At 51.4% G+C, this 26,839-nt stretch overlaps 3 protein-coding genes and 1 long non-coding RNA gene across 12 annotated transcripts; 3 read left to right on the top strand and 1 right to left on the bottom strand.

Moving 5' to 3' along the window:
• Positions 1–8,867: 8,867 nt before the first annotated feature.
• PITHD1 (PITH domain containing 1) lies at positions 8,868–14,915 on the top strand. Its single transcript, XM_004320262.4, has 6 exons — positions 8,868–9,156; positions 9,792–9,835; positions 10,202–10,279; positions 12,995–13,099; positions 13,768–13,876; positions 14,415–14,915. Exons 1-6 carry the CDS (start codon positions 8,959–8,961, stop codon positions 14,514–14,516), a joined length of 636 nt encoding a protein of 211 aa, XP_004320310.2. The 5' UTR covers positions 8,868–8,958; the 3' UTR covers positions 14,517–14,915.
• A 2,525-nt stretch (positions 14,916–17,440) lies between these two features.
• On the top strand, positions 17,441–21,932 carry LYPLA2 (lysophospholipase 2). Of its 6 annotated transcripts, none has more exons than XM_033841418.2 (10): positions 17,441–17,579; positions 19,035–19,138; positions 19,405–19,436; positions 19,564–19,629; positions 20,104–20,151; positions 20,243–20,313; positions 20,454–20,527; positions 20,605–20,706; positions 20,808–20,981; positions 21,074–21,932. In XM_033841418.2, exons 2-10 carry the CDS (start codon positions 19,061–19,063, stop codon positions 21,122–21,124), a joined length of 696 nt encoding a protein of 231 aa, XP_033697309.1. In that variant the 5' UTR covers positions 17,441–17,579; positions 19,035–19,060; the 3' UTR covers positions 21,125–21,932. The 6 variants fall into 6 exon arrangements, with proteins under 6 accessions (XP_033697309.1, XP_073650440.1, XP_073650449.1 ...); XM_073794335.1 differs by lacking the exon at positions 17,441–17,579 and adding an exon at positions 17,621–17,643; XM_073794339.1 differs by lacking the exon at positions 19,405–19,436.
• Positions 21,933–21,991: 59 nt separating this feature from the next.
• Positions 21,992–24,817, bottom strand: GALE (UDP-galactose-4-epimerase). 4 transcript variants are annotated; one of them, XM_033841366.2, is made up of 10 exons: positions 24,686–24,817; positions 24,424–24,539; positions 24,222–24,335; positions 23,812–23,988; positions 23,425–23,538; positions 23,263–23,329; positions 23,073–23,158; positions 22,886–22,963; positions 22,549–22,663; positions 22,237–22,376 (listed from the first exon to the last, which is right to left on the bottom strand). In XM_033841366.2, exons 1-10 carry the CDS (start codon positions 24,804–24,806, stop codon positions 22,318–22,320), a joined length of 1,047 nt encoding a protein of 348 aa, XP_033697257.1. In that variant the 5' UTR covers positions 24,807–24,817; the 3' UTR covers positions 22,237–22,317. The 4 variants fall into 4 exon arrangements, with proteins under 4 accessions (XP_073650425.1, XP_073650432.1, XP_073650433.1 ...); XM_073794324.1 differs by lacking the exon at positions 22,549–22,663 and having other exon boundaries at positions 21,992–22,376; XM_073794331.1 differs by lacking the exons at positions 22,549–22,663; positions 23,425–23,538 and having other exon boundaries at positions 21,992–22,376.
• LOC141276861 (uncharacterized) lies at positions 23,152–24,352 on the top strand. Its single transcript, XR_012327112.1, has 3 exons — positions 23,152–23,345; positions 23,830–23,895; positions 24,215–24,352. It is a non-coding gene; the product is annotated as an uncharacterized lncRNA (long non-coding RNA).
• Positions 24,818–26,839: the final 2,022 nt, after the last annotated feature.

Raw genomic sequence — 26,839 nt, 5'->3', positions numbered from 1 at the left:
TCTTCCTTTCTCCCTTATTGTGTCAGAGAATGGAAGTCGGTCACAATGTCTGGTTTCTGGGCTGTGAGGCAGACATCTTAATCCCTGGGCTGGGCCATAAAGGATGCTGGATTTCTGTCTGTACTGTAGCACCGCAGGTCTGGGAAAAGGGGACTCAAAGGGAGAGAACCCTATGAGCAAAGCAAGGAAACTCAGATGAAAATGAGCACTTGGTGGGGACCATGCACTGTCCCTTACTGCACTTGGAACCCTGGGACTGACCTGTTACCCCGTTTTACAGTTAGAAGCTGAGGCTCTGAGGGGTGAAATGACAGCCAAAGCCATATAGCTAGTAAGTGGCAAAGGAAAGGATTTCAAACCCAGATTCTCTGACAGCAAAGTGTGTGCCACTCTACTTTTCAGTCACTTCCAGCGGGTGTGGAGGACCCAGATAGGTCTCCTCAGTCTTACATTGGCTTCCTCATGAGAGCACAGTGAGCACACAGGCAGAAAGGTCGTGGCAGCAAGGGCTTAATAAGAACCTGCTGTGTTGGCCCTGGCTGAGCTGCCAGAGTTGCAGCATTCGTGGGTGGAGCCAAGGGCTTGGTTTCAGCCCCTACATCCATCAAGAGCCTTGGTTCTCACATCAAACCTCAACATCGCATGGCAACACGGTTTTATGATGATCCCTTCTCTCCTAAAGAGGGTATTCTTGGTGTATGGTCTGGACTGACTTTTCCCAATTCTTTACTGGATCTAATTCTCACTGTTCCAAATTACTATGCATTGAAGTTAATGATGGAATGTGGTATCCGATGGATGATTTTACCCGGTGTCTGTAAGTTAGCCCTTTGTCCCTTATTCATTAATTCAACATTTGCTGAGCCAGGACCTGTATTAGACCCTGGGATATAGAGTAACATGCCGTCAAGTCTGGCGCTCGTGGTCAGGTAAGAGTAACTGAGCTCACTGGTTATATACCTACCATGTTCCAGGAACCATGGTCTCATATACATACATTATCTCGATTATCACAACGGTACTACTGTAAGGTAGGTTGTCACGGCCCCCATTTAAAAACTGAGAAAACTGAAGCACAGGGAAATTAAGAACTTGCCCAAGGTCACACAGTGGTGACCAATGGTGCTGCATGCTTTTGGTCTGACTCCCAAGCACATGTTCTCAGTCACATTTCCCATCTCACACGCAAACACATACCCAACGTTAGGCTTCTGGAACAAAGCCAACCTCCAATGCAGAAAGATGCCCAGGCCAAGACCCTAATAATTTCTAGGAATGACTTCTCTGTGCTTCGTGTAACCGATGTCCAGAAGAATCCTCTACCTGGCTCATCACCTTAACAGATGCCCCTCTCACAGGGTTTCTCCACTAAAGTTCCACATCCACTTGAGTGTCTCCCTGGTGATTTGGCTAACCTGATTATTTGGTGACACAGGCAGTTTGTCCTCACAGGCCCGCATACTTCTGCGATGCCTACTGTCTCAACTCTTTTCAGAAACGTCTGAGGAAAGTTCAAGCCATCAAAGTTTTTTGTTTTTTGTTTTTTGTTTTCCATCAAGGTTTTATATACCTATACCCATGTTTCGCAAGCAGAGAATCTCGGCTTGGGGCCCAAGAATGTGCATTAAAAAAAAAAAAAGAATCCAAGCAATTCTTCTTATAACGCACATTAAAGTTTGAGAGCTGCTCCAGAGAATTCTCCACAAGTAGTGTAAAAGCTTTTCACAGCTGGCCTGTGTGTCAGGGCCGGGAAGCTTGCATATTCAGTCACACAGCAAATACTGTGCTGTCCCCACTCTGTGTCACTGCATGAGACAGACATGGCCCTGCCTTCATGGAGCTTTCGTCTAGTAGGGGAGACAGTAATCAAGTAACTACACAAATCATTGTTTTCTTTTGGTTTTTTTGGCCACACCACGGGGCTTGTGGGATCCCAGTTCCCCAACTAGGAATCGAACCTGGCCCCTCAGCAGTGAAAGCGTGGAGTTCCAACCACTGGACTGCCAGGGAATTCCCAGAATCATTGTTTACAGATTTCTGGCCCCACTGCAGAAATCTGAATTGGTCAGAGGTAGGATGTGGAAGTAGGCACTTATTTTATAGGCCTCCCCCAGTGAGTTTGATGAGCAGCCTGGTTTGGGAATGCCTCGTGCACTGGGAAAACAGCGCATGAGCTTTGGGATAAGACAGATTCAGGTTCAAATCCTGGCTCCACCACTCTTCAGCTTTGTGACACCTCTCTGAGCCTTAGTTTCCTCATCTATGAAATGGGAATAATGACACCTCACAGGAATTCTTGTAAGGATTCAATGAGAGAAGTGGAGCTCAATAAATTTTACTGTCCTTCCTTCATTCCCTCTAAATGCAGAATGAAAGGCAAAGTTTTGTTTTCTCTTGACAGGAATTAAAGCTTTAGGATCACAAGATAAGGACCATTCTGAGGTCACTGAGTCCTTCCTAATAATTGAAATCTTAGCCCCTGCTGCCCCAGATAGGATTAGTTCAGCTTTTCTGTTTTTGGACTCCTATTTCAGGTCCCCTAAACCATAGCCCCTAACAACCACCAAAAAGGCAGACACTACCTAATTTCTTGTTATCTCAGGGGTCGCAAATACCAGGAGTTTGGTGTAGGACAGTGGGAAGTGGTGGGAACAGAAGGAAAAAGGGCTATTTACACAGCTCCACCTGATTGCTTCCAGGCAGAAGGCAGGGCCCAGTGTGGCCACATCATGGAGTTTTAAAGAAAAGACAGAAATCTAGACGTCTATGTAAAATTTCCAAGTATTTAAAACCCAGAAAATCTATATAAAGTGGATAATTTTCCAGAAAAATACAACTTATCAAAATTGACCCATATAGAAATGACAAATTTAAACAGACTAATTACCATAGAAAAAAATAGAGAAAGTAGTTGTAGAGTTTGCCCTATAAAATAGCTCCAGGCCTAAGATTTCATAGGAGAATTCTTTCAACCTTAAAGATTAGATAATACCAATGCCACGTGAACTATTCCAAAGCAAAGAAAGAGAAGAGGTTAAGGAACCCTGGACTTGGTTATGGTGTAGCAACAATTCCCAAATCTCAGTGGCTCAACACAACCAAGATTTGTTTCTCACTCACACTGCATGTCCAATGAGGGTCTGTTGGAGCTCTGCTTTACGTCATCCTCACGCAGGGACCCAGGCTGAGGGAGGCCTTCTAAGATTTTCAAGGCAAGTTAAGAATACTGCACTGGGGCTTCCCTGGTGGCACAGTGATTGAGAGTCCGCCTGCCGATGCAGGGGACGCGGGTTCGTGCCCCAGTCCGGGAAGATCCCACATGCCGCGGAGCGGCTGGGCCCGTGAGCCATGGCCGCTGAGCCTGCGCGTCCGGAGCCTGTGCTCCGCGACGGAAGAGGCCACAGCAGTGAGAGGCCTGCGTACCGCAAAAAGAAAAAGAAAAAAAAAAAAGAATACTGCACTGGACCCTAAGCTACGTCCAGAGGTGACATCCATCATATTTCATTGGCTGCACCTAAATTCAAGGGGACAGGGAAGTACAATCCATCCATGCACCTTGATGCAGAGAACTGGAAATATTTGCTAACTCCAAAGGCAATCACAGTAGCCTGGACTCTCAGGTACTCCACAAGGCCACCCAGCTTTGAATTCCACACTTCCAGGCTTCAGCAGGTCACTTAACCTCTCTGTGTCTCAGTGTTTTCCTCCCCAAATGAGGAAAATACACCAACCTTGTGGAGCTATCATATGATGATTTAATGAGTTAAACATGTAAAGTGCTTAAAATCATGCCTGGAACATAAAAAGAGCTCAAGACATGTCAGCCAGGACGTCAGTGATGAATTAGGTGAAGTACCCAACATGGAATGGGCATTTAGTAAAGGGTTTTTTTAAATTTCATTTATTTATTTATTTAATTTTGGCTGTGCTGGGTCTTCTTTTCTGTGCGTGGGCTTTCTCTAGTTGTGGTGAGCGGGGGCCACTCTTCATCGCGGTGTGCGGGCCTCTCACTGTCGCAGCCTCTCCCATTGCGGAGCACAACTCCAGATGCGCAGGCTCAGTAGTTGTAGCTCACGGGCCCAGCTGCTCCGCGGCATGCGGGATCCTCCCAGACCAGGGCTCGAACCCGTGTCCCTTGCATAGGCAGGCAGACCCCCAACGACTGCGCCACCAGGGAAGCCCAGTAAAGGGTTTTTGTTATAACTGAAGCTCTGAGGAAAATGATTTGTCCAATGTAACCTACCTGGTACATGCAGCATAACATGGTGGTTAACAGCCTGAGCTCTGGGGTCTCAGCTTTGCACCAGAGTAAGTACTTAATAAATGTTAATTAATATTTGGAGGTGGTTCAATGTGGTTAGCCTCAGCACAGCCTCTGGAGGCCCACTGCCTGGCTTCAAATCCTGGTTCCACTACTAACCAGCTGTGTGTCCATGGGCAAGTTACTTAGCTTCTCTGTGCCCCAGTTTTCTCACCTATAAAATGAAAATAATAGGACACCTATAATTACGAAGATTAGAAAACAATATAAGTAAAGCTCTTGGGACAGTGTGTGGCACATTATTAGTGCCATATGGTTATTAGCTATTATTAGTACAATACTCTCAGTTTGCCACAAGGAAACATTCGAAAGTGACAGAAAAATAGTTCATTTCTCCCAGCTTAACTGAGACAGGAGAGGAGGGAAGGTGGATACAAATTCAGCAGTCCTTTTGCTACAGAAATGTTTGCAGATGAACCTGGGAGTAGGAGAAAGAAAAAATCGGAAGCTTTTCCTACCTGCCCCAGGGTAATCTTAGAAGTCGGTGAGAATTCCCATTTGTCCTCAGACATCCCTGCAACATAGGAGTGCAAGGGAAGAGACAGAGTAAGGAGAGGCAAAAGGCATTATCCGCAAATCAGAGCCAGGCTACCTTGCAAGAGCTGGTTTCTTCCAAATCCAACCCCCTTAGCAATTGCAATTTCCCACTGAACCAGACGGGGATGCTGAGCTGACACTAAGTAATGGACACTATCTACCCTTTTCCAACCCACCAGATGTTGTTCCAAACCTTTCTCATACATTATTCATATCGCCCTCATAATAAAACCCTACAGAGTAGGTACTCTTAGTATTCCCATTTTATATATGACAATTCTGAGGCTTAGAGAGGCTAAGCAACTTGCCCAGCAGGCCATACTCCGTATTTGCGGGATTGAGGCAAGAGTACAAATGGTGGGTACTTAAAAAGTTATAAATGGAGCTAACGAACAGTTAAATAAAATACAGCCTAGGCAATTCCCTGGTTGCCCAGTGGTTAGGACTCTGTGCTTTCACTGCTATGGGCCCGGGTTTGATCCCTGGTGGGGGAACTAAGATCCTGTAAGCCGCACAGCCTGGCCAAAAACAAACAAACAAGAAATACAGCTAGAATATTCTGCTACCTGGACAAAAGAACCTTCGCAGTGACCTGGAGGCCACCTTCAGATTTCTGAGCCTTTGGAGCTCTGCACTAGAAGGTGGTGGAATGGGAGAGAACAGGGCCCGAGCCCCACCCCTCTTCTCTTACCCCTAAAATGTGTCCCTGCAAGGGGCCTTGTGCACAGGCGTGCAGGTGTCTTAACCTGTATGCTCACGTTCTGTTCTAGGGTCTCTAAATTGAAAAGGTCCGTCAGGTATCCAGCACAATGAATGACAAAAGAGCCACAGCACTGCATTTCAGAACACTAGGGACCAAAAGAAGATCTTAAAAGCTTCCAGAAATGGAATGAGGGAAACCCACACAAAGAATCAGGAGTCAGAATGGCATTGTATTTCTCAAAGCTAGAAGACAACAGAGCAATAGCTTCAGAATTCTGAGAGATTCTATCCTCATCCAAATTACCAATTAAATACAAGAGAAATTTAAAGACATTTTCAGTGGCCACTTAATATGTATGGCAGTGTGGCAGCCACCTCCAAGGGGGCCTCTAATGAGTTCTACCTCTTGGTATTCACACCCTTATGTTGTTCCCTCTCACACTGAATATGGCTGACCTATGGAACCGTGCAATATTTTAGAATCAACAGTATGTGATTTCTACAGCTAGGCCATAAAAGACATTGTGATTTCTACTTTGCTCTGTTTGATCACTTGCTCTGGCGAAAGCCAGCCACCATGTCACTAGGACACTCAAGCAGTCCTACGGAGCGGTCTATATGGTGAGGCCTCGTGCCAACAGCCTGCACCGACTTGCCAGCCATACGAGAGCACCATCTTGGAAGTGGATTGTCCAGCTCCATCAAGCTTTCAGAAGACTTGAGGTTCATGAGAGAGCGAAGACAGAACCCTCCAGCCCTCCAGCAAAGCCCCTCCTAAATTCTTGACTTGAGGAAATTGTGAGATGAATGCTGACTGTTGTTTTAAGCGGATAAATTTGGGAGTAATTTGTTACACAACAAAAGGTAACCAGTATGGGTCTATTGCGGGGGGAAGAGCAGGGAGCCACAGTATTTTGTAGTTCTTCCAATTAAAAGGTGAAGTCTGTCTCTCCACCCTTGAATTTGGATTTGGCCAATGAAACTCGTTTTGGCTGACGGGACATTCACAAAAATGATAGAGGTTGATGGTTAACAGGTGCTTGTGCAATTGGGTCTTCCCTCCTGTGCTCCTGGAACTCAGCAACTGCAACAATGTGTCTGAGTTCTGGTAGTCTGCAGGAGACTTGTCGCCATCACCTCAGCTGACAGTCCATATCAACAAGACTTGTGAGTGAGGCTATTCCAAACTAATCAGCCTACCCAACTTGCCCAGAAAAGAACTGACCAGGTGATCTACAGAAGCATGAGAAATACTAAATGCTGTTGTTTAAAGATTTTAAGTTTTGGAGTGATTTGTTACATGGTATAAGCTAATCGATACAACATATTTACTTCATGTATACCTTTTTGTTTCAGGAAAACAAACTAGGCTCAAAACCTAGTAATTTCCCAAACTTATCTGATCTTGGGCAAGTTAATTTACCTCTTTCAGCCTCAATTTTCCTCACCTTCAAATTGGGGATAATATTGGGTAACACTCCCTATCTCTCAAAGATCATGTGACAAATAACTGAGATGAACTACACGAACTACATAATGTGCTTAGCACCATGTCTGGCACACACTGCTCGATAAACCACTAAAGGATGACAATGATGCGAATGATAGGAAAGAAGCCAAAAGTGAGTAGAAGGCCTGGGTTAGTCCTGCAGTGGGATACAGTCTTCCCAAAGAAAGGCTACTGAGTGTATCATTCTATCAAACAAATATTCGCTAAGCGTTTAGCACTTGCCAGTCCCCTTCCCTGAAACGGTAACATGAAGGCAGGAATAAGTCATAACATTGAGCTAGCTGAACCAGAACCAAGCTTGCCTGCTTCACAAAGAATTGAACTAGGACATCAAAATATTTCTGAATGGAACTTGAGCAGATGTTTATTTTCGTTTGCAGCCCCCAGTCTGGTCTGGATACTTCAGAGCCAGAGTGAAGGGTAGGGGCTATCCAAAGTATCTCTTAACTCTCTCAACTTCCTATCTCTCCCCGTCTCCACCAAGAAGTAAGAACGCATTCTACCCCGAAACCAGAATCATTTCAACTCTAAATAGTGGCTTTCCACTCTTGATCGCAACCCAAAAGATGAAAAACATTTTAAATTGCACCTGAGTATACAAGAAGCTGAAACAAAAGTTCCATAAGTGGAGACTAAAATGTGTAATACATTCTGAATTTTCTATTTTATTCTATTTAATTTTTTAATGCCGGTCACAATCCTCTAAATGGATTTTAAGACATATCAATGGGTCACAACCATCTGTTTGAAAGAACTGCTCTGAAACATCACATGGGGAGGGGACTTAAAGGTCATCTAGTCCAATCCTTTTATTTTACAGAGGGTAAACTGAGACTCAGAGAGGTTAAATCACTTGCCCAAGGCCACAAAGCTAGTAAGTGGCAGTGCTTGGATTTCAACCAAGATCTGACTCAACTATTGAATTCTTACCATGTGTCAGCCACTACGCCGAGTTCTTGAAGAGCATTATTTCATTTAATACCCACTGAGATCCTATGAAACAGATATTACCATTCCCACTTTACAGACGAGGAACAAAAAGTCTCAGGATGGGGAACATGACTTATTCAGGGTGTCACACAGTCAATAACAGACCCAGGACTTGTCTCCAGATTCAGCTGTCCATAAATCCTGTGGTCTCGACCACTAAGCCCACTCAGAAGAAAGTGGTTATGAAAGTGGGTTTGTGAGCTCTAAGCGCCTAAGCGTGCACATGGGCGGCAGTGATAACGTTGTGCTCCCTACTCTTCAGGGCCTTATCACTGCGCCACCAGCTCCCAAAGAACGTTGGTGGTGGGCTTCCCTGGTGGCGCACTGGTTGAGAGTCCGCCTGCCGATGCAGGGGACACGGGTTCGTGCCCCGGTCCGGGAGGATCCCACATGCCGCGGAGCGGCTGGGCCCGTGAGCCATGGCCGCTGAGCCTGCGCGTCCGGAGCCTGTGCTCCGCAACGGGAGAGGCCACAACAGTGAGAGGCCCGCGTACCGCAAAAAAAAAAAAAAAAAGTTGGTGGTAAACGAAAAGAGAACAGACTTTAGCCTAAGGAGGAGGAGGATTCGAAACGCAGCCCGGAACACCAGTTTAATCTCTGTTTAAACTCGGAACACCAGTTTAATCTCTGCTTTTCAGTTTCCCCATCTGTGAAGCTGGGACTACAATAGCATCCGTCTCCAGGACTGAAAGAGCCAATCTTAATTTCCCGGCCCCCGGAAGCGCCTTAGCAAACGTCGACCCTTTCCGAGCCCCGCCCTCTTCTCCCCACGCGCTTGCGCCGCACAGGGGCGCCTTTTACGACGCGGCGGTCGCGGCGCGCTTGGCGGCCGGAGCGAAACGAGCGAGCCGCGGGTGGCGGCGGCAGGGCACGGGGACGCGCGGGCGGTGGCGTCGCCATGTCGCATGGCCACAGTCACGGCGGGGGCGGCTGTCGCTGCGCCGCCGAACGTGAGGAGCCTCCCGAGCAGCGCGGCCTGGCCTACGGCCTGTACCTGCGCATCGACCTGGAGCGGCTACAGTGTCTCAACGAGAGCCGCGAGGGCAGCGGCCGCGGCGTCTTCAAGCCGTGGGAGGAGCGGACCGACCGCTCCAAGGTGGGCCTTCCGGGGCCTGGGTGGGCGGGCGGGGACCCGCGCGGGGCCTCAGGCCGCCCGTCTGCTCTGTCAGTCTCATTTCTGAAGTTAAAAATAACCACGGCCCGATTGCCAAGCGCTTTCCCGTGCCCGTCTCCTGACACCCCTTTGAGAGGCGAACAGGGTCGAATCTCCCCATTTTGTAGGTAGAGGAGCCGAGGCCCAGAGACGGGAAAGGGCGCTTTGCTTTACACGGCCAACGTTCAGTTCCAGGGCTGCGGGGGGTAGTGAGGGAGGATGACCCATCAGGGCGTTTTCCCTACCGTTTGACCACTGGTCCTAGTGGTTGCCTGATTACTTATCACCTGATGAAGACCGAAGACCAGCCTAGGGAGATGAAGCACGTTATCCTATCTAGAGTATTTACCATTGTGGGGCGTAGAGCCATTTGAAAGCTGTGGACCGCATAGGCACAGATCTCTGCACACAATTTCAGGAGGCTAGTTGGTGCAGGAAGTTAATAAGTGCTGGAAGACTGAGGGCGGTTGACTATCTGCATTGCACTCCAGCTGTAAAGCAGGGTGGAAGATGCCTAAAATCGTAGGCGCTCAGCAAATATTTGTTGCTTTCTCCTCTCTCCTCCTTCTCCCCTCCAGTTTGTTGAAAGTGATGCAGATGAAGAGCTTCTGTTTAATATTCCGTAAGTATTTCTTTGGTGCTTGCCTCAGGCTAAAGAGGCTGTACCCATTTGCCTTACCAGGATTCATTCCATGGTTGTGTCAAGAGCACACCTCTGTTTCTGGAAATGGGGTAAATTACTGAGGTGGGTGTGAGTAGCTTTCTTGGTGCAAAAAAGATGTATTTGTTAAAAGATAACTGAGAAGTCAAGGTAAATTTTTTAGAACCAAAGAATACCAGAGGCAGACATGATCTTAGAAATTACCTAGCACAAGTCTGACACATGAGTAAACTGAAGCCCAGTAAGGGGAAGGGCCTTGCCCAGGGTCACACAGCTCAGCAGAGATTGAACCCCAGGTTGACAACCCTCTTTTTTGCATTCTGGCAGATTTACAGGCAATGTCAAGCTCAAAGGTATCATTATAATGGGAGAAGATGATGACTCACACCCCTCTGAGATGAGACTGTAAGTGGCAAGGGTCTAGGCCCTCAAGAAGCTCCTATCCCTTTTTCTCTTTTCTCTGGTAGCACTGTATTCCAGAATAGTCTAATTTTTTCTTTTTACTGGGTTAAATATCTCCTCCCCCTCTTAAAAAAAAGTCTTATGTTTGTTCTGCATTGAAATACACTTATCTGTCTCTTCCTGAATTAACGACATTTTTAGATTAAGTATCTTTAGCGCCAACAGCTTGTCTCTCTTCAAAGTATTTGCTGTGGCACCATTGGCGTCCTATAAATGCCAACTGTTGATGACTTTGCAGTTTTCTTAATAACCCAGCTGCAGATCTCAAATGATCTTTAAGGAGTCTACTTTGGGGTTAGCTTCAACATCTTCCCTTGCTGTTTCAGACAATTACAATCTTTCTGTGTGTTTTGTTGAGATGGAAGCAGTCCATCTGAGTTTACATGGCCTTTAGTTAGCAAAGTTCTATATACTCCTTGTAACATGGAATCTGTTCATACTAGAGCTAGTACTCTCTTTCTGACAAGTTACCTTATTCGAGCGTAGCCTTTCTAGAGGAGGGGACACTGCTTTCTGAGGGCTGCAGAAGCAAATATCAGAAGAACTTTACATAAAAAGTTCTTCTGAAAAATTGATCAATTTAAATGAGAGATTTAAGAAATGGACACTATTTTTGAATGTTAGAAACATGAATTTGAAAGCAAATCCACATATTTAATCATTGTAAGGAAACAAAGTACGTTTGAGGTGATGCTTTCTGGGACTCGTTTACTTGTGAGATGGATTGACTGGACAAGACTAGACATCCATGTTGTGTTGTAGTTAAGAGGGGGCTCTGGGGTAAATAGTCGGGTTCAAATTCTGGCTGTACCGCTTGCTAGCTGCATGACTTGGGCGATACTTCTCTGTATCCCAATGTTTCCATATGTAAAATGGCAGTAATAGTCTGAACCTCTTAAGATTGTGGAGAGAAATGAGCTATAACATGTAAAGAGCTTAGAATAAATCTGGAATGTAGTATGTGCCCCGTTTTGTTTTGTTCGTTGGTTGGTTTTGGGTGGGGGGGTTGGCTGCGCTGCACAGCTTGTGGGATCTTAGTTCCCCGAACAGGGATTGAACCTGGGCCCTCAACAGTGAAAGAGCAGAGTCCTAACCACTGGACCGCCAGGGAATTCCATAGTATGTGCCTGGTTTTGGAAAGGCAGGTGCAAATGCTTATAGAGCCCTCAGTTCTAAGCACTTTGCACTTTATCAAATCTAAGATGTCATTGATTATAAAATGCACCATTATTTTATGTACCGTTGATAAAGAAAAAAGCGGTGTCTGTTCAACTATGACATGTCACTGATACATTCAGAAAAGTTAACTTGAGACCTTAAATCAGTGAAATTTGAACACAAACTAGGTGTTAGATGATATTAAAGAATTATTGCTAATTGTTAAGTTGTTCATTGTAAAATGGTATCATATTTTTTTTACGAAGTCCTTACTTTGTAGAGATATATACGGACATATTTATGAATGAAATGATACGTTTGAGATTGCTTCAGAATATCAAGCGCAAACAAAATGGGGGTGATAGGCAAAATTGGCATCTTGAATATTGAAGCTCAGTAATAAGTATGTGGAGATTCATTATATTTTTCTCTTTACTCTTATGTATGTTTGAAATTTTCCATAGTAAAATTTTTTAACAAGTGTGTCTCTTAGAATTGATTCAGTTTAATATCCACATCAACCGTATGGGATATGTACTATCACTATCCCCATTTTACAGATGATGAACTAAGAGACAGATTAAATCACTTGCCCAAAATTACACAGCTGGTCAGTGACAGAACCAGACTTTAAACCTAGGAAGTCTGGCTCCAGAGACACTGCTTTTAACCACAGTGCTACTACACTGCTTCTCATAATGCTGCTTATAAATGTTCACTATTATTATTCTGTGCATCATTCTTAGAAACACTTTGAAGCAAACATTTGCTTTCCAAATGTTACCTGCATTTTGCTGCAGCTAATATCTAGGCCCCTCCCACGTGGGTGTGTTAATAAGACACTAGAGATTGGGGGTATGTGTGGCCCAGTCCTTTAGCATTTGTGAGTTACAGAGGAGACTGCTGTTTCTTAGATATGTCTTTGAAAATTTGTTTCTTCACTAGCAGTTTTACTTAACTTTCCAAAGCCCATTGTGAGTTGGCGGCCTTTTGTGCTTTCTTCAAAATGGAAATCCCCAAGTTGTATTTTTTTAAGACTTGTAAGATGACTCTGTATATAGGGTAATTTTGAACACAGAAAAATGCTTGAGTGTTGGGTTACCTGATCTTATCTCTTAACTGTGTTTAAGATGTTTCTGCCAAAGTATTTTTTCCCCATGAGTAAGCTGTTTTATTTAACATCCTCAGCTTGGTCTGAATGTGCTGAGTTGCTTATTTTCTCCATGCATTTGCTGCATGTGACCCAGTTTGAGCTATCGCTTTGTGTATTGCTTCTCATGCGCTCTTAACCCACTCAAAGATGCCACTGGCTTATGTTGCGGTTCTCAGCTCTTGTTGGATTAAAGATATTTGTGTATAAATGCCAGTAAAATGCCATTTCCAAAATTTGATCTCCTGTTGATAGAACCGAGGGCAGTTGAGGAGTCAGTAGGAAGTTCTGAGAACCTGAAAAATGTGATGATGCACATTTCTTGATTTTTCTCCCCTTTCCTTTCTCAGGTACAAGAACATTCCACAGATGAGCTTTGATGATACAGACAGGGAGCCAGATCAGACCTTTAGTCTGAACCGGGATCTTACAGGAGAACTAGAGTATGCTACAAAGTAAGCACTGGGCCTCTCTTGCACTCTTTGGCTTCTGAGAATGGCAGGCGCTCCCTCACTTGCAGTGAGCATCTGTGCATTAGCATTTAGTGGGCTTGCCGTTGTTTTTGGCCCATCTCCTGCTTCCTTAGCATCAGAAACAAGTTAAAACAGTGGAGAGCCCTGATCCTAGGCTTGGTCAGATTTTGGCAGAGCTTCAGTGCAAGCCACAGACTTGTTAACCTGGAAGCAATTGACAGATTTGAATGAGCTCCTAGTATGGTCTTAGGAAAGATGTTTTCAGAATTCCTCTTTGCATAGTGGGCTTACAGCAGCCAAGTTACATGTGACCACCTTACCTCTCTCATTTTCCTACTGAACTTGCTTTCAGATCCCTGCGTGGTCGCACAGCATTTCTCATTCCTGTTCCTTGCGGGCAGGGGCAGTGTTGATTCATTTTTCTGTCCCTATTGCCTTGGACAAGATCTGGCAGATGTTCAGTAAATGTTCACTGTATTCATTGCTTGCCCAAAGGAGAAGAATGAGACGTAAGACCCCAAGATTGTTCTCTGACATTTGCCTGGTTTTTACCACAAGAGGGAGCTGGAATTGACTTTTTTGACATGGGTAGTGAGCTTCTCACTGAACTCTTAATTGTTGTCTTCTCTCTCCGCTCTTTCATCCTCTAGAATTTCTCGTTTTTCAAATGTCTATCATCTCTCAATTCATATTTCAAAAAACTTTGGAGCCGATACCACAAAGGTCTTTTATATTGGCCTGAGAGGAGAATGGACTGAGGTAAGATGGGGTTGGAAGTATTATTGCCCCTCTAATATGTGTACATATGTTTGTATATCTGCATGCTGTGGTGGTAGGAGCTTGAAGGAAAGGAAAAAGAGCAAGTGAGACACTGATTGCTCCCAGTCTAGTTTTTCTCGGTTTCATCACTGTAAACTGTCTGTCTCATTTGACAGGCTATAGGAATTTTAAGGGGGTTGAAATAATACAGTTGATATCAATGCAGTTTTTCACCTTAAAATTCTTTCCTTCATTTAACATTGTTGGTAAGGTTTCTTGTTCTGGGCACCAGAGATAGGGTGATAAACAAGATAGACAAGGTCTTCTTCTCATGGTGCCTCCATTATAGTAGAGGAATGGATCTTCTAAGTGATGGGGTGAATCATTGATTCGATCTTACCCAGGCTTCTCAGGATAAAAAGTATCAGAACGGGGAATAGATTAGATGATGACTTCTAGAAATGAGCCTGAATAAGGACCACTCCGTTGAGTGGTCTAGGCAATGGCCAGCTGACCCAGCCTCTCAATTTTCTTGCAGCTTCGCCGACATGAGGTGACCATCTGCAATTATGAAGCATCGGCCAACCCAGCTGACCACAGGGTCCATCAGGTTACCCCACAGACACACTTTATTTCCTAAGGGCTGGCCAAGGCTCCCACAGAGGCGTTGTGTCAGTGAAGATGTACGACATGCTGTTGGGAAAGACAGAGAGAGATGGGGCTCCAGAGAGAGTTGGCTGCCACAGCCTCTGCCAAGCTTTGTCTTTGGGGCTTGCTGCAGAAACCTGACCTACGGAAGACACCACACCCCCGGGAAGGGTCGTGTGGGTGCCGAGGGACAATCGTGGTTCTCTGGGGCCCTGCGGAAGTTGGGTCTTGGGGTGGTCAGCACCTGGCAGTCATGGATAATGCCTGCCTTCCCAGTTAATGTGGCCACAGGATCCCAAGTGTCTTGATGCTTTGTGGCAGGATTTTTGTGTGACTTGTTTTTTTTAAATGGAGACTCCTCCTGGGCTGCAGTAAACTTTGTGAAGCCTCAGCATTGTGTTCGTATTAACCACCAGGAGGGTGTCGAGCTAGAAGTCCTTGTCCCTGCGTGCTCCTTCTCCCTGTCACCTTTCACCATTCTTGTCAAGCTGCCCAGCTTGGAGTTGTCTGTTGTGCGCTAGTGTCCCATGGTTATAGTTAGAAGAGCAAGAATCTCCTGATAATGCGTAATAGCTTGAGAAGAAGTTCTTTTTTCCTGCTAACCAGGTAAGCAGTCTGAGGAGAGCATGGGCATCGTTTCTGTGTTTGTTGGGATCCTGGTCAGGGTAAGATTGGGACTTAGATAAGATTCCTCTTGGGACATCCTTAATATTTATTAGCTTCTAACTAGTGTTGTAAGCCCAGTTGCCAATTTGGAGATCTCAGTTCTTCTCTTCATGGATTTTTATTCACTGTGACTAATAAGCTTCCTAATAAATCCTTGCCAGACTTAATGTTTGTATATTCTTTTGAGTTCTTGGTAGTACTCATGAAACCTTTACTGAGAACTGTATGAAACTTTGAAATCTGTTGTTGTTTGGGACCAGGTAGATGATAAGTGCCACAATTAAATCGACACTAGATCAGTATCTCCAGGAAAGGTCAGGTTTAATTCTGTACAGTAGGCTAAAAACGCTCCTACACCCACCCACCCACATTTTGTAAAGAAGAAGGTGAGGTTAAAAACCTTCTATTCCATTTCTTAGGTAAGGAAGTAAGTTGTGATGTTTACAAAAACAAGGGAGAACTGGAGCTCATCAGAAGAAATGATGGTGAGGAAAGTGAAGTGAGCAGCCCCTAAGGTCTGAAGGTAGACCCGAGAAGTTGGACTTAAGATTTGAAAGTCAGTACGGCAATTGGACAGAATTTAAGTATCCTAAAAGAGGGGATTTAAAGTGGTCAGTATTCTCTCCTTTGCAGAAAATAGAAACACTTGATAATGGAAATTAGTGTTGAATTTAATCCTATTGAGAGAATGCCTCTGAGGGATTGGCCCACACCGTTGCTAGCCTGTTTCTCCAGCTTATCCTGGGGAAAGCCTGCCACCACCAAGCCTTGCCCGAGCCTCAATTTCTAAAAATGCAGCCTGAAATCAACCAGAATGCAAATACAATTCTCGACGCACCAAGGGTCCTACTCACTCCTCCGCCACAGCCTATTTATTTCAGTTGGGTCATTTGGAGATAAAGAAGGGCTATGTTTTAATTTGGAGTAGGGGGAAAATAAAGTTAGAAGTGTTAGAGCAGACTAACCATTAATCCCACTAGCACTAATAACCGGTAGCCTCTGAGACAAGGCCTCTGAATTTGAGCTTCACTCTGAAGAATTTGCTCAAAGTGCCACAGTGTCTTAGGTGATTGGGGTGCAGGAGGAATTGTTTATTCTTCCACAAGCAGACCCAGCAGGGATTCTGGGAGTGGGAGCAACTGTGTTGTCCTCATCCATTCACCCCTTTTCCAACCCTGGATCCTTGGCCTGCTCTGGTCCTCTGGACCCAAAGTTTTCTTGCTCTGTGACGGGCTGAGCACTTAAGACCAAACTGCCTCTTAACCTGGGAAAAAGTGCTTTGTTGAGCTTCCAGATATACTGTTTTCTTTCAGTTCAAAAAAACCTAGTGTACACTAAGCTGGGCAAATGAGTCCTAAGCTGCTGAGGGATGACTCATTTCCTGTGTGCAGATGCCCACAGGCCCTGTCAGGGACATGGTCCTGCAAACCCAGTTTGCCTCCCCTTCCAGCCTTTATGTGGACCCTGAGCCCCATTCCACTTTTTCCGATGCTGCAAGGAGCAAAGGGTGACTCGGTGACCAAATGAAACCCTCTTTGTTAACAACTGGAGCTCGCTGATGGTGGTATTTTGTGCACTGTCTGTGTGGTATTGCTTGCTGAGGGCAGAGCTAAGACAACACCTCCGATTCCTGACCAGTTGTCTCGGACACTGCTGATGCCAGTGTTCTTTTCTCCCAGGTCCTTTTTAGAGTCATTATGTCCTCAACGCTGTGATTTTACACTGTATAGAGCATTTCCACACGGCCTCATTTGAGCCTAACAGCAAAGCTGTGAAGTAAGCTGGGTGGTTATTGTCACCGTTTTACAGCTCAGGAAGCAGGTGCAGGGGCAGCATCACAGTGTAATCCTGAGGTTGCTGCTTTACTTCCCTCCCCTGAGCCTCAGTTTCCTCATCTTTAAAGTAAGGTTGGAAGACTAGATGGTCTCAAAGTGTCTTTTCAGCTGAGTGTATGACTTTATCCATGACCCTGGAACAGGACGTGAGGGCCAGTGGTGGAAACCCAAGACCATAAATGGATGGGAAGGTGGGAAGCTCTGCTAGTGTGAGGAATGCCTCTCCTTCAGGACAGGTTTCCTCCAGGAGATGCACGGGTGGTGGGAGCAAGTGGGAGCCACGGAGGCACTGTCTAGATTCGACCGGAGACTCCGTGGCTTGGTTATGGGGAGTGGCCCCACCGTACCCAACATGGCAGCTCCTATCTGAAGAAACCCCGACGCCCACTTCCGGGTTCCGTACCGCTGGCCAGGCTACTTCCGGCAGCGCGATGGCTGGGTTCCCGGGACTCGAACGGAAGTTCCGGCGGGGGCGGCAGAGGGGGAAGAGTGTGTGTCTGTGCGGGAGAGAGAGGAGAATCGCCCGAGAGGTCTCGAAACCCCCAGGAGTGGAGGTACCGTGGTCCGGGGCCAGCAGGCCCGGGGAGGGCACTGGCGGGGCATCGGCCCACCGCGAGGGTACTGGCGAGTGGGGAGGGGCAACCGCAGTTGTGAGGGATGGGGGTGGGGAGTGAGGTGCGAAGAGGCGCTGGCCGGTCTGGGGGACTTTGGGGGCAGAGAGGGGGAGGAAGATGGGGTCCCGGTGTGATGAGAGGGACTTCGGGGTCGGAAGTGGAGGATCCCATTGTGGGGCGGGTGCTCTCCAGGGTCAAAGGTAGAACGCTCCTTTGTGGCCAGAGGCGGGTCCGGGGTCAGGATAGAAATTGTCACTGTGGGGAGGGCGACTCTCGGTCAGAACAGAAGTTCCCATTGTGGGGAGTGGGAGACCATAGGGCAGGGTGGAAGTTTCTACTGTGGCGAGGAAGACCCCAGGTCAGGGGGGAAGGCACCACTCTGAGAGGAGGGGCCTGGGGTGAGGGTGGAAGTATCTCTGTGGGGAAGAAAGGGAATCTCAGCTTAGGACAAAAGGTGCATTCCTGTGTGGGAAGAGGAACCCCAGGGTCAGAGGTGAGGGATCCTACTGTGCGGAGGGGCGCTCGGGGGAGAGGGGAGGGGGAAGCCAGTTGGTGGGGTGGGAGGGGTGGGCGCTGCTAGGAAGGGTCGGCACTTAGGGGCAGGTAGCAGAAGCTGCCGGGGAGTTTGGAGGATGCTAAGGACGGGAGGAGCCAGCCAGCTTGGCATTCTTTTGTGCGTTTGGGAGTCCCAGAGCATGGTCGAGCTGGGGGACCTATTTGGAGTCAGTGGGCAGCAGCAGGTGGCCTCATACAGGGGGGCGGGGGGCACTGTTTAGGAGGTGGGTGGTGGATCGGAGTTTGTGTGCCTTCTGGGGACATGGGCAGCTCCCAGGGGCTCTGAGAAGGGCTGAGCCAGAAGGCTGATGGGGGCTGGATGGGTGGGAAGTTGGAGAAAATGTGTGTGGGGTTGAGGGTAGGGGTTGGAAACATATTTCCCGGCAGTTTTCCTTCCCTTCATTTCCCAGTAGGGCCGGGAGTTGGGAAGGAGGGGACGCAAGGGCTCTAGAGAAGGGGGATGATTGGAGAGCAGGGAGAGGAGGCAGTTACCTGCCAACAGAGTGTTAGGTGGGGAGAAGGCAGCAGGGGATGCCCTGGCTCCGCTGCCCCACGGCCCCAAAGCCCTGCCTCTGCCCACCTCCAGCAACCTCAGGCTGTGTGGGGGGCCAGAAGCAGGGCCACTAGGGTGGCTGCCCCTGCTTTTCAGCCCTGGAGTGAAGGCAAACTTCCTGCCCGCTTGCTCGGACCCAGAACTTCTTGCCTGGCTTTTCTTTGTGCCCAGGATAGAACCCGAGGGCTGATGGCCCGGGTAGGCCCTGGGTTTCAGGCTCTGCTTCTGTGTCAGGATTCTCTCCCCTTCCTGGCCTTGCTCTTGACCACTGTCCCGAATGTGCACAGGCCCCAGCCGTGGAGCCCTGCAGTGTATGTGTGGTAACACCATGTCTGTGCCCCTGCTCACCGATGCTGCCACTGTGTCTGGAGCTGAGCGGGAAACAGCTGCGGTAAGGGTCATCTGCTACCCACGCAGCCCCCAAGGGGCCAGCTGGGGAACTGGCTGGAGGGGGCGTGGGGAAAATAGAGGTGGCAGTGAGGAGAGGGCGAGCAGCCTGCAGCCGGGAGGCAGGGGCTTAATCACCTGTCTGGCTGCCACCTCAGTTCCCCTCCAGGTCCTTGGGGGTGAGGGAGGGGTGGCCAGAAGTTGGAGGACAGAGTGAGAGTGATAGCAGGACGGTGACTGCCCTATTCCCCATCTCTGATCCTTTTCCAGGTTATTTTTTTACATGGCCTTGGAGACACAGGGTGAGTGAGCTGGGGAGGGGGTGTTTCTGGGGAAGTGGGGGAGGGCCCAGGGGGCGGGACTGGAGCGGCCTGCGCCCTCCCTTCCTCCCTCTACACATTGGTGTCTTTTCTCTCTTCCCTCCTACAGGCACAGCTGGGCTGACGCCCTCTCTACTATCCGGCTCCCTCACGTCAAGTACATCTGTCCCCACGCGTGAGTGTCACCCCAGCAAGGGGAGGGGCTGAGGATGGGGGGTGGTCCTGTGGTCCCAGGCCTGTTCTCCTGCCGGCTGCATCCTGGGGCCTGGGGCCCAGAGCAGTCACAAGTGCCATTTTCAGCCTTCATCATTCCTGTGGAACCCTCAGGAATAGGGTCCAGCCCCAGACCCAAGGCCTCCTAGACCTGAGACTCCTAGAACTAGCACCCCCTGTACCCCTTCCCCAAGTACTCACCGACTGAGCTGGAACCCCGCACACCGAGTGCTGGGCTGTGCTTCTCCATTGCTACTGCCGATGCCCCCAGCCACAGCCTCCAGCCCCACGTGGCAGGTTGCCTGGCAACACCTTAAACACAGGCCCTGCCTGCTGGGAGGGTTCCCCAGGGGTTGCCCTGCCCCCACCTGGGCTTTCTGCTGTGGCTTCCTCATCCCTCCTGAGCATGACGGCCCCTCTTGCTGTCCCTCCCCAGGCCTCGGATCCCTGTGACACTCAACATGAAGATGGTGATGCCCTCCTGGTGAGTTTGGAGAGGGGGAATAGGAGCTTGAGGGAGCTGCCTGGGGCCAGCCCAGGTCTCCTAGGAGCTGCCAACGCCTCTGCTCCTCCAGGTTTGACCTGATGGGGCTGAGTCCAGATGCCCCAGAGGACGAGGCTGGCATTAAGAAGGCAGCAGAGAACAGTAAGGCCCCAGCCCCTCCTCGGCATCCTCCCTCTCCCCCTCTGCCCGCCGAGGAAAGTGCCTGGCAATACCTGTTTGGCTCCCTTCCTTGGGTCCCTGTGGCAGCTTTCCCTCCACCCAGTCATGCCCCCTCCCCCCAGTCAAGGCCTTGATCGAGCATGAGATGAAGAATGGGATCCCTGCCAATCGGATCGTCCTGGGAGGCTTTTCACAGGTGAGGGGAGAGAGAGGGGGGTGGGGGGTGGGAGTTGAGCTGTGCCCTCATGAGCCCTCATTCTCTCCTTCCTCCAGGGTGGAGCCCTGTCCCTCTACACAGCCCTCACCTGCCCCCACCCTCTGGCTGGCATTGTGGCATTGAGCTGTTGGCTGCCTCTGCACCGGGCCTTCCCCCAGGTGAGTGTCTCCACTACCCCGCTCCTGCCCTCTGTCTCCTTGAGGCTGGGGGATTGCGCCCAAGCACTGGCTTTGCTCTCTGAGTCCCGTCTGGCCCACAGGCAGCCAACGGCAGTGCCAAGGACCTGACCATCCTTCAGTGTCACGGGGAGCTGGACCCCATGGTTCCCGTACGGTTTGGGGCCCTGACAGCCGAGAAGCTTCGGTCCGTTGTCACACCTGCCAGGGTCCAGTTCAAGACTTACCCCGGGGTCACGCACAGCTCCTGTCCTCAGGTCAGTGCCGAGGGGCTGCTTCCCACTCCCGCCCTTCTCCTTCCTCCCTCCAGCCAGGAGCCTCTCACAATACCCCCACCCCCCACCCCCAGGAGATGGCAGCTGTGAAGGAGTTTCTTGAGAAGCTGCTGCCTCCTGTCTAACTACAGTTGCTGGCCCCCAGCGCGGTCCCCCAGCTCATGGGGGACTTGGCACACGCGGCACCATCTTGGATCTGAGCCGGTCGAGCCCCTCTCACCCTCCTGGACCCTTCCTTTTCCCACAGGCCTCTGGGGTAGGCAGGCCAAGGCCTGGCCGGGCCTCCCTTCCTGACTTCAGCCACCTGGCTGTCTGCCGCAGGGGGTGGGCTGCTTTCTTATCCCATTTCCCTGGAGGGGGGGGCCCCCCTGGCAGCAGTATTGGAGGGGCTGTAGGCAGCGGGAGAAAGGGGCCCAGCCGCTGACCCACTCACTCAGGACCTCACTCACTAGCCCCACTTTGGGCCCCTCCTGTGACCTCAGGGTTTGGCCCCTGGGGCCCTACCAGGCCCCACCTCCCACCCTCTCCCGCCAGCTGATTCTGCCCAGATAATCGTGTCTCTCCTGCCTCCACTCCAGCTGCTTCTCAATCATGAATGTGTCTGTGGCCCGGGCCCCCTTGCTGCTGTGGGCTCCCTGCCCCTGCGCAGGAGTGTGGGTGACGGGGCGGAGTCCTTCGAGGGGGCCTCCCCTCAGCCATTCTGACTTGGGGGCTGGGCCCTGCCTCCCCATTACCCTCCGCCCCCGCGGGCCTGGAGCCTGCAGGGCTGGACTGAGGCTCAAGGTCTCCCCCAGCTGCCTCACCCCACATTGTCCCCACTCTAGGGCCAGGGGGAGGTGGGGAGGAGTCATGTCTTGTCTTCTGTCTCCATGTAGTTTTGGGTGTTTTTCTTGTTGTGTCTGGATTCCGATAAAATTAAAGAAATTGCTTCAACTCTTAGGCCTGGATGATTCTATCCAAGGGGTAGAGTGTGATCACGTGCAAGAATCTGCTCCAGTGTAAGAAAACTTTATTTTAAATACTTTGGGAAGCTCCTTCGTAGCAGTATAAATTAGTGCCCGGGAGGAGGGCGTTCCGTGTGTCTCAGGGCCCTGCTTCGCCCCACTTGCTCTTGGTGGTCCTCCTGGGTTCCTGGACCCTGTGGAATAGAGACCCCTGATACCTGGTCAGTGGTGCGCTTGGCCTCATGCCTGGTGGGCTGAGTGGGCACCGTTGGGGTCTGAGGTAGGGGAGGCTCTGAGGCCCCTGGGTTCCTCCCAGAGGCTGGAGAGCAGGCAGTTGTTTCTCTTCCTTTTCTGGTCCCTGGTAGGTGAGGGTCTCAGGCCTGCGCGCCAAAGCCTGAAGGATTCTGCTTCTGCCAGCGCCATAGATCTTCACCTGTGATGGGGCGAGGTCTGTGCTCAGGGTCCACGCTGGAGTGCAGGGCCCGCACCACCTTGGACAGCCCGGAGTGGGCAGGGCCAGACCCCCGGCGGCCCTTTTCCTAGCCCCTGACTCTCTCCCAGGGGCCAGGCCAGCACCCAGGGTCAGGGGTTGGGCTAGCACTCACACATCCTATCCAGCCCTAAGGCTGCTGACCAGCCCAGCTCCTTGAGGGCCAGGCTGGGGTTGGCATAACAGGCAGCCACGTCGCCTTCCCGCCGGGCCACCACCTTGTACGGGATCTGCAAGAGAGGGGGCAGTTGTAGCTTAGCTGAGCTGGCCCTAGCCTTATCTATCTGCCAACTTGCTAACCAGGCCCTCAAGAAATGGAGGTCCAGAGCAGGGTCTCGCTCTCAGGCGTCAAGTCCTAAGGCCGGCTTGGGGAGACAGGGCGGTGCTGGGATGCCCGTCATGTAGGTTAGTGGGAGGGGCTGGGGGTGGGTCAGGGTGGGCTGCCAGCCTACCTTCTTCCCCGAGGCCTTCTCCATGGCCACGACCATCTGTAACACCGAATAGCCCGTGCCCGTGCCCAGGTTGTAGATCTGCCCAGAGAGGAGAACAGGGACCGTGCCAGGGGCTGGACTTACTACCCCTCTGGGCCCCATTGGTCCAGGCCTCCGTCTCCTTCCCCTCCCTCCCTTCTCTTCCTACCCGGCAGCCACACTGCTCCTTCAGCTTCCTCAAGGCCGCGATGTGGCCCTTGGCCAGATCCACGACATGGATGTAATCCCGGACGCCTGCAGAGGAGGAGGTGGTGGGGCGCTGGGTGCAGTACAGTCTCTGTCCCACCGCAGTCTCCCTCCCGGCTCCCACTCCTGGCTCCTCCTGGTTCTGAGCTCACCTGTGCCATCCTCTGTGTCATAGTCGTTGCCAAAGACATTTAGTGCCTCCCGTCGTCCAATCGCCACCTGGGGTGGAGGTCAGGTTAGCTTTTCCCAGGACCTTGGCACCAGCTGTAGCCCTCAAGTCTAGGGCCACCCCCTTCCTTTCCCTTCTCCCTTACCTGGGAGACATAGGGCATGAGGTTATTGGGGATGCCCTGGGGATCCTCGCCGATGCAGCCCGAGGCGTGGGCGCCTATGGGGTTGAAATATCGCAGCAGCACTGCATTCCAGGCCTGTGGGACGCAGGTCAGACGATGGGGGTTGGGGTGCAGGCTGCGCGTCCCAGCTGAATCCAGAGCCCACCCTGCTGGTTGTCTATCCCTAGAAAGGAGCAGGGTATCGGGCCCTCCCTGCAAGTGCTGTGACCTCGTGCAAGTCACTGCTGCTTCCTGAACCCCAGCCTCCTCCTTGGTGGAGGCTGATCAGGATCCCGTCCTCAGGCTCGCGGGGGTGGGCTGTGAGGGGTCCGTGAGCGGAGCCATGGCTGAATCAAAGGGGGCCCTCACCTTGTCTGCCTGGCACAGGTCCCGGATCATTTCCTCGATGAAGAACTTGGACTTGCCATAGGGGTTGGTACAGCCACCTGTGGGGTGAGCCTCATCCAGGGGCAGGTACTGGGGGTTCCCATACACGGTGGCCGAGCTGCTAAACACCAGGTTCTTCACCCCGTGGGCCCTCATGATCTGCCCGTGGAGGGGAGGCGTCAGTGGCCTCTGCCTCGCACGCTATTCCTGCCCCCTTACACCTCCCAGGTGGGTGGGGCTGAGCTATGGGCTCCCATTTACAGAAGGGGAGACTGAGGCTGAGAGGCAAAGACCTAGCAAAGATGACACAGCTTGGGCTCTGCCACCGTGTTTGGCACTGCGTACCCGGCCAGGGGCCCTCACAGTGTCTGTGTCCTTGCCTCAGGCCTCACCTCCAGAAGCTGGATGGTTCCTGTCAGGTTAACTCGGTAGTAATCCAGAGGCTTCTGCACCGACTCGCCCACAGCCTTGAGCCCAGCAAAGTGGATGACTGCCGTGAAGCTGTGCTGCAGGGTTGCAAAGCTGGGGTCAGAGGTTGCTTACAGGCCTGGCCCTTGGCTATGCCCCTTTCCCGTCTGCTTGCCAAGCACCCACCTTCTTAAAAAGACGCTGTAGGGCTGCCTGGTCCAAGATGTCCATCTCCTCAAACTCCACAGAGTGGCCTGTCAGCTCCTGAACCCGGCGCAAGCTCTCAGGCATGGAGCCCCCTCCTGGTTGGGCACATAGAGGCCATCAAAGTCAGAGAAGATGGGGTGCTGGGTTCCCAAGGGACTGGCCAGACACCCATCTCTTGGAGGCAGAACGCAGGGTTTCCCTTCCATCCCCCTGGGAGCCCCAGCCCCCTCCGCCTGCTCACCACGAATGGCGTTATGGAAGTTGTCGACGACCACCGGCGAATAGCCCGCCTCCAGCAGCTCCAGCACGGTGTGGCTGCCGATGTAGCCAGCCCCACCTGTTACCAGCACCTTCTCCGCCATCGCGCCTGGCCCAGGACGGAGACTCAGAGGTGGCTGAGGCTGCCTGCTCAGGGCCTCCTTCGATCTGGACTCTGGCGTCAGAGGGAGGCAGTGGTGCGTCCTAGTTAATAGGGTGGGTCTGGAGTCAGCCCTGGCCCAAGACTGGATACCATCACTTTCTGGCCTTAGGCCTTGGAGACCACTTCTCTCTTGGCCTTAGTTTCCATCTCTATAACATGGAGTTTATAACTGTCCAACTATCACGTGGTAGTGTGAGGGTCAGATGAGGTGATTTTAAAGGACTGCCACATGGTACAGGTGGGGAGACTGATGGCACAAGTGCCATAACTGACCGGGGGTTGGGAAGATGGAACCCTAGGCTCCACACTGCCTTCCCCGAGGTGTCGGGACTGGACAGTTCTGGACAGAAGGAAACAAGGCAGCAGCATTGGGACTCCAAGAGCCCAGGAAGGGGTTCTGTCTGCTCAGACTCGGACCTTCCCAGTCCCTCTGCCATCACTAGGTATAAACTGGCTCCTTGGTTCAGTGACTAATACCTCCTGGGGTAAGCAGCCCCCTGACTCCCTCCCACAAAGGTCAACTGGGAGGAGGCAGGAAATATAGCAGACGGCCTCAGGGTGGGGTCTTTTGCCAGGCAGGTTGAGCCCAGCTCTCGGGTTACAGCACTGCACTCCTGGAGTGGGCCCCACCCCAGGTCAGCCAGGCTGGTTCCGCCTGTGCGGATGCCACTCCCGGCTTGGAGCTAAGGATCCCGCCTAATTCTAGGTGGCACTGAACAGGGTAGTGTAGACGTGGCCTTGGCCCCAGGCTCCACTGTCAGGTGTGCACCACCACCCTGAACAAACTCTACGGGCAGAGACGGTGGAGCGGAGGAGGGGGGCGGGGGAGGAAACTCAGACACTGAGGTCTTTCATTCCGGGCGGCCTGGCCCGCAGCCGCCTTCCTCCGAGCTGCGTCAATCCTCTTCTGGGCTCATCCAGCTCGACTGAACGCCCGCTGCGTGCCAGGCTCTGTATTGGGCACTTTTGCATTATTTTCCTGAATTCCCCCAATATCCTGATGAGGCAGGTGTTATTACTGGCACTTTACAAAAAAGGATACTAAGGTCAGAGAGGTGAAGTAATTGCCTTAAGTCACAAAGCTAGTGCTGGCCGGGCTAGAATCTGGATCTCCAGGATCAAAGCCCCGCCCCTCTCCCCAAGCAGTTCGCCCCCCGCCCCCACTGTTTCCCGCTGGACTCTGCTCCTGACGCTGAAGCCGCCCCCGCCCCCGTCCCACCGAGCTCCATGCACTGTGCGGGCCCCCGGAAAGTGGTGGCGGAGGAGCTATGGGAGGCAGGAAGGCTGGTGAGGCCGGCCTCCCTCCGACTCGCAGAGTAGCCTCGGTCAGCTGTCGCCTCCTCAGTTTTCCCAGTCCGTAAAATGGAGAGGAGGGGGCGCAGGGCCGTGAGCTATCAAGTGCACTTGAGCCTCAGGCTGGGATTCGGGCGGTGGCTCGGAGGGGTCGAACTAGGAGTGCCTCGGCCGGGAATGAATGAACCCTGGCCACCCCAGCCAAGGCAGCGGGAGCTGCGAGCAGCGAGGGTGGGTCCGCTCTGGCGGGACTCTGCCCAGAACGCAGCCCAGATCCCCGAGACTCTCCTTCGCGCCCGGCGGACCACCCGGCCCCTCGCAAACCCGCCCAGACCCCCCATTCACCTCCCGAACCTGCTCCGCACCACGCACCCCGCGCTGCCTCGAACGGCGCCGCCTTCCGAGCTCCGCGCCCAGTCCCTTTAAGAACCGACGGCCCGCCCTGGCCCCGCCTCCTCCACGCCCCCAGGAGACGTGTCAGCGGGGAGACCGCAGTACGGGGCGCCGGGAGGACCAAGGAAGCTACGTCTTCAGGACGCCTGCGCGGCACGTCCCGCAGAGGGCGGTACCGACCCGTGCCTGGGCGGTGGGCGGAGGAAGGCACGGCACGGCCCGGAGCCGCCCCCGCGAGCCCAGGCGCCAGCGCTTGTCCCGACCACGGGAGACAGGCGCCGCGCCCCA

Source organism: Tursiops truncatus, chromosome 1 (genome assembly GCF_011762595.2).
Source record: "Tursiops truncatus isolate mTurTru1 chromosome 1, mTurTru1.mat.Y, whole genome shotgun sequence".
NCBI lineage: Eukaryota > Metazoa > Chordata > Mammalia > Artiodactyla > Delphinidae > Tursiops > Tursiops truncatus.
This window is presented reverse-complemented; position numbering and strand designations above follow the sequence as displayed.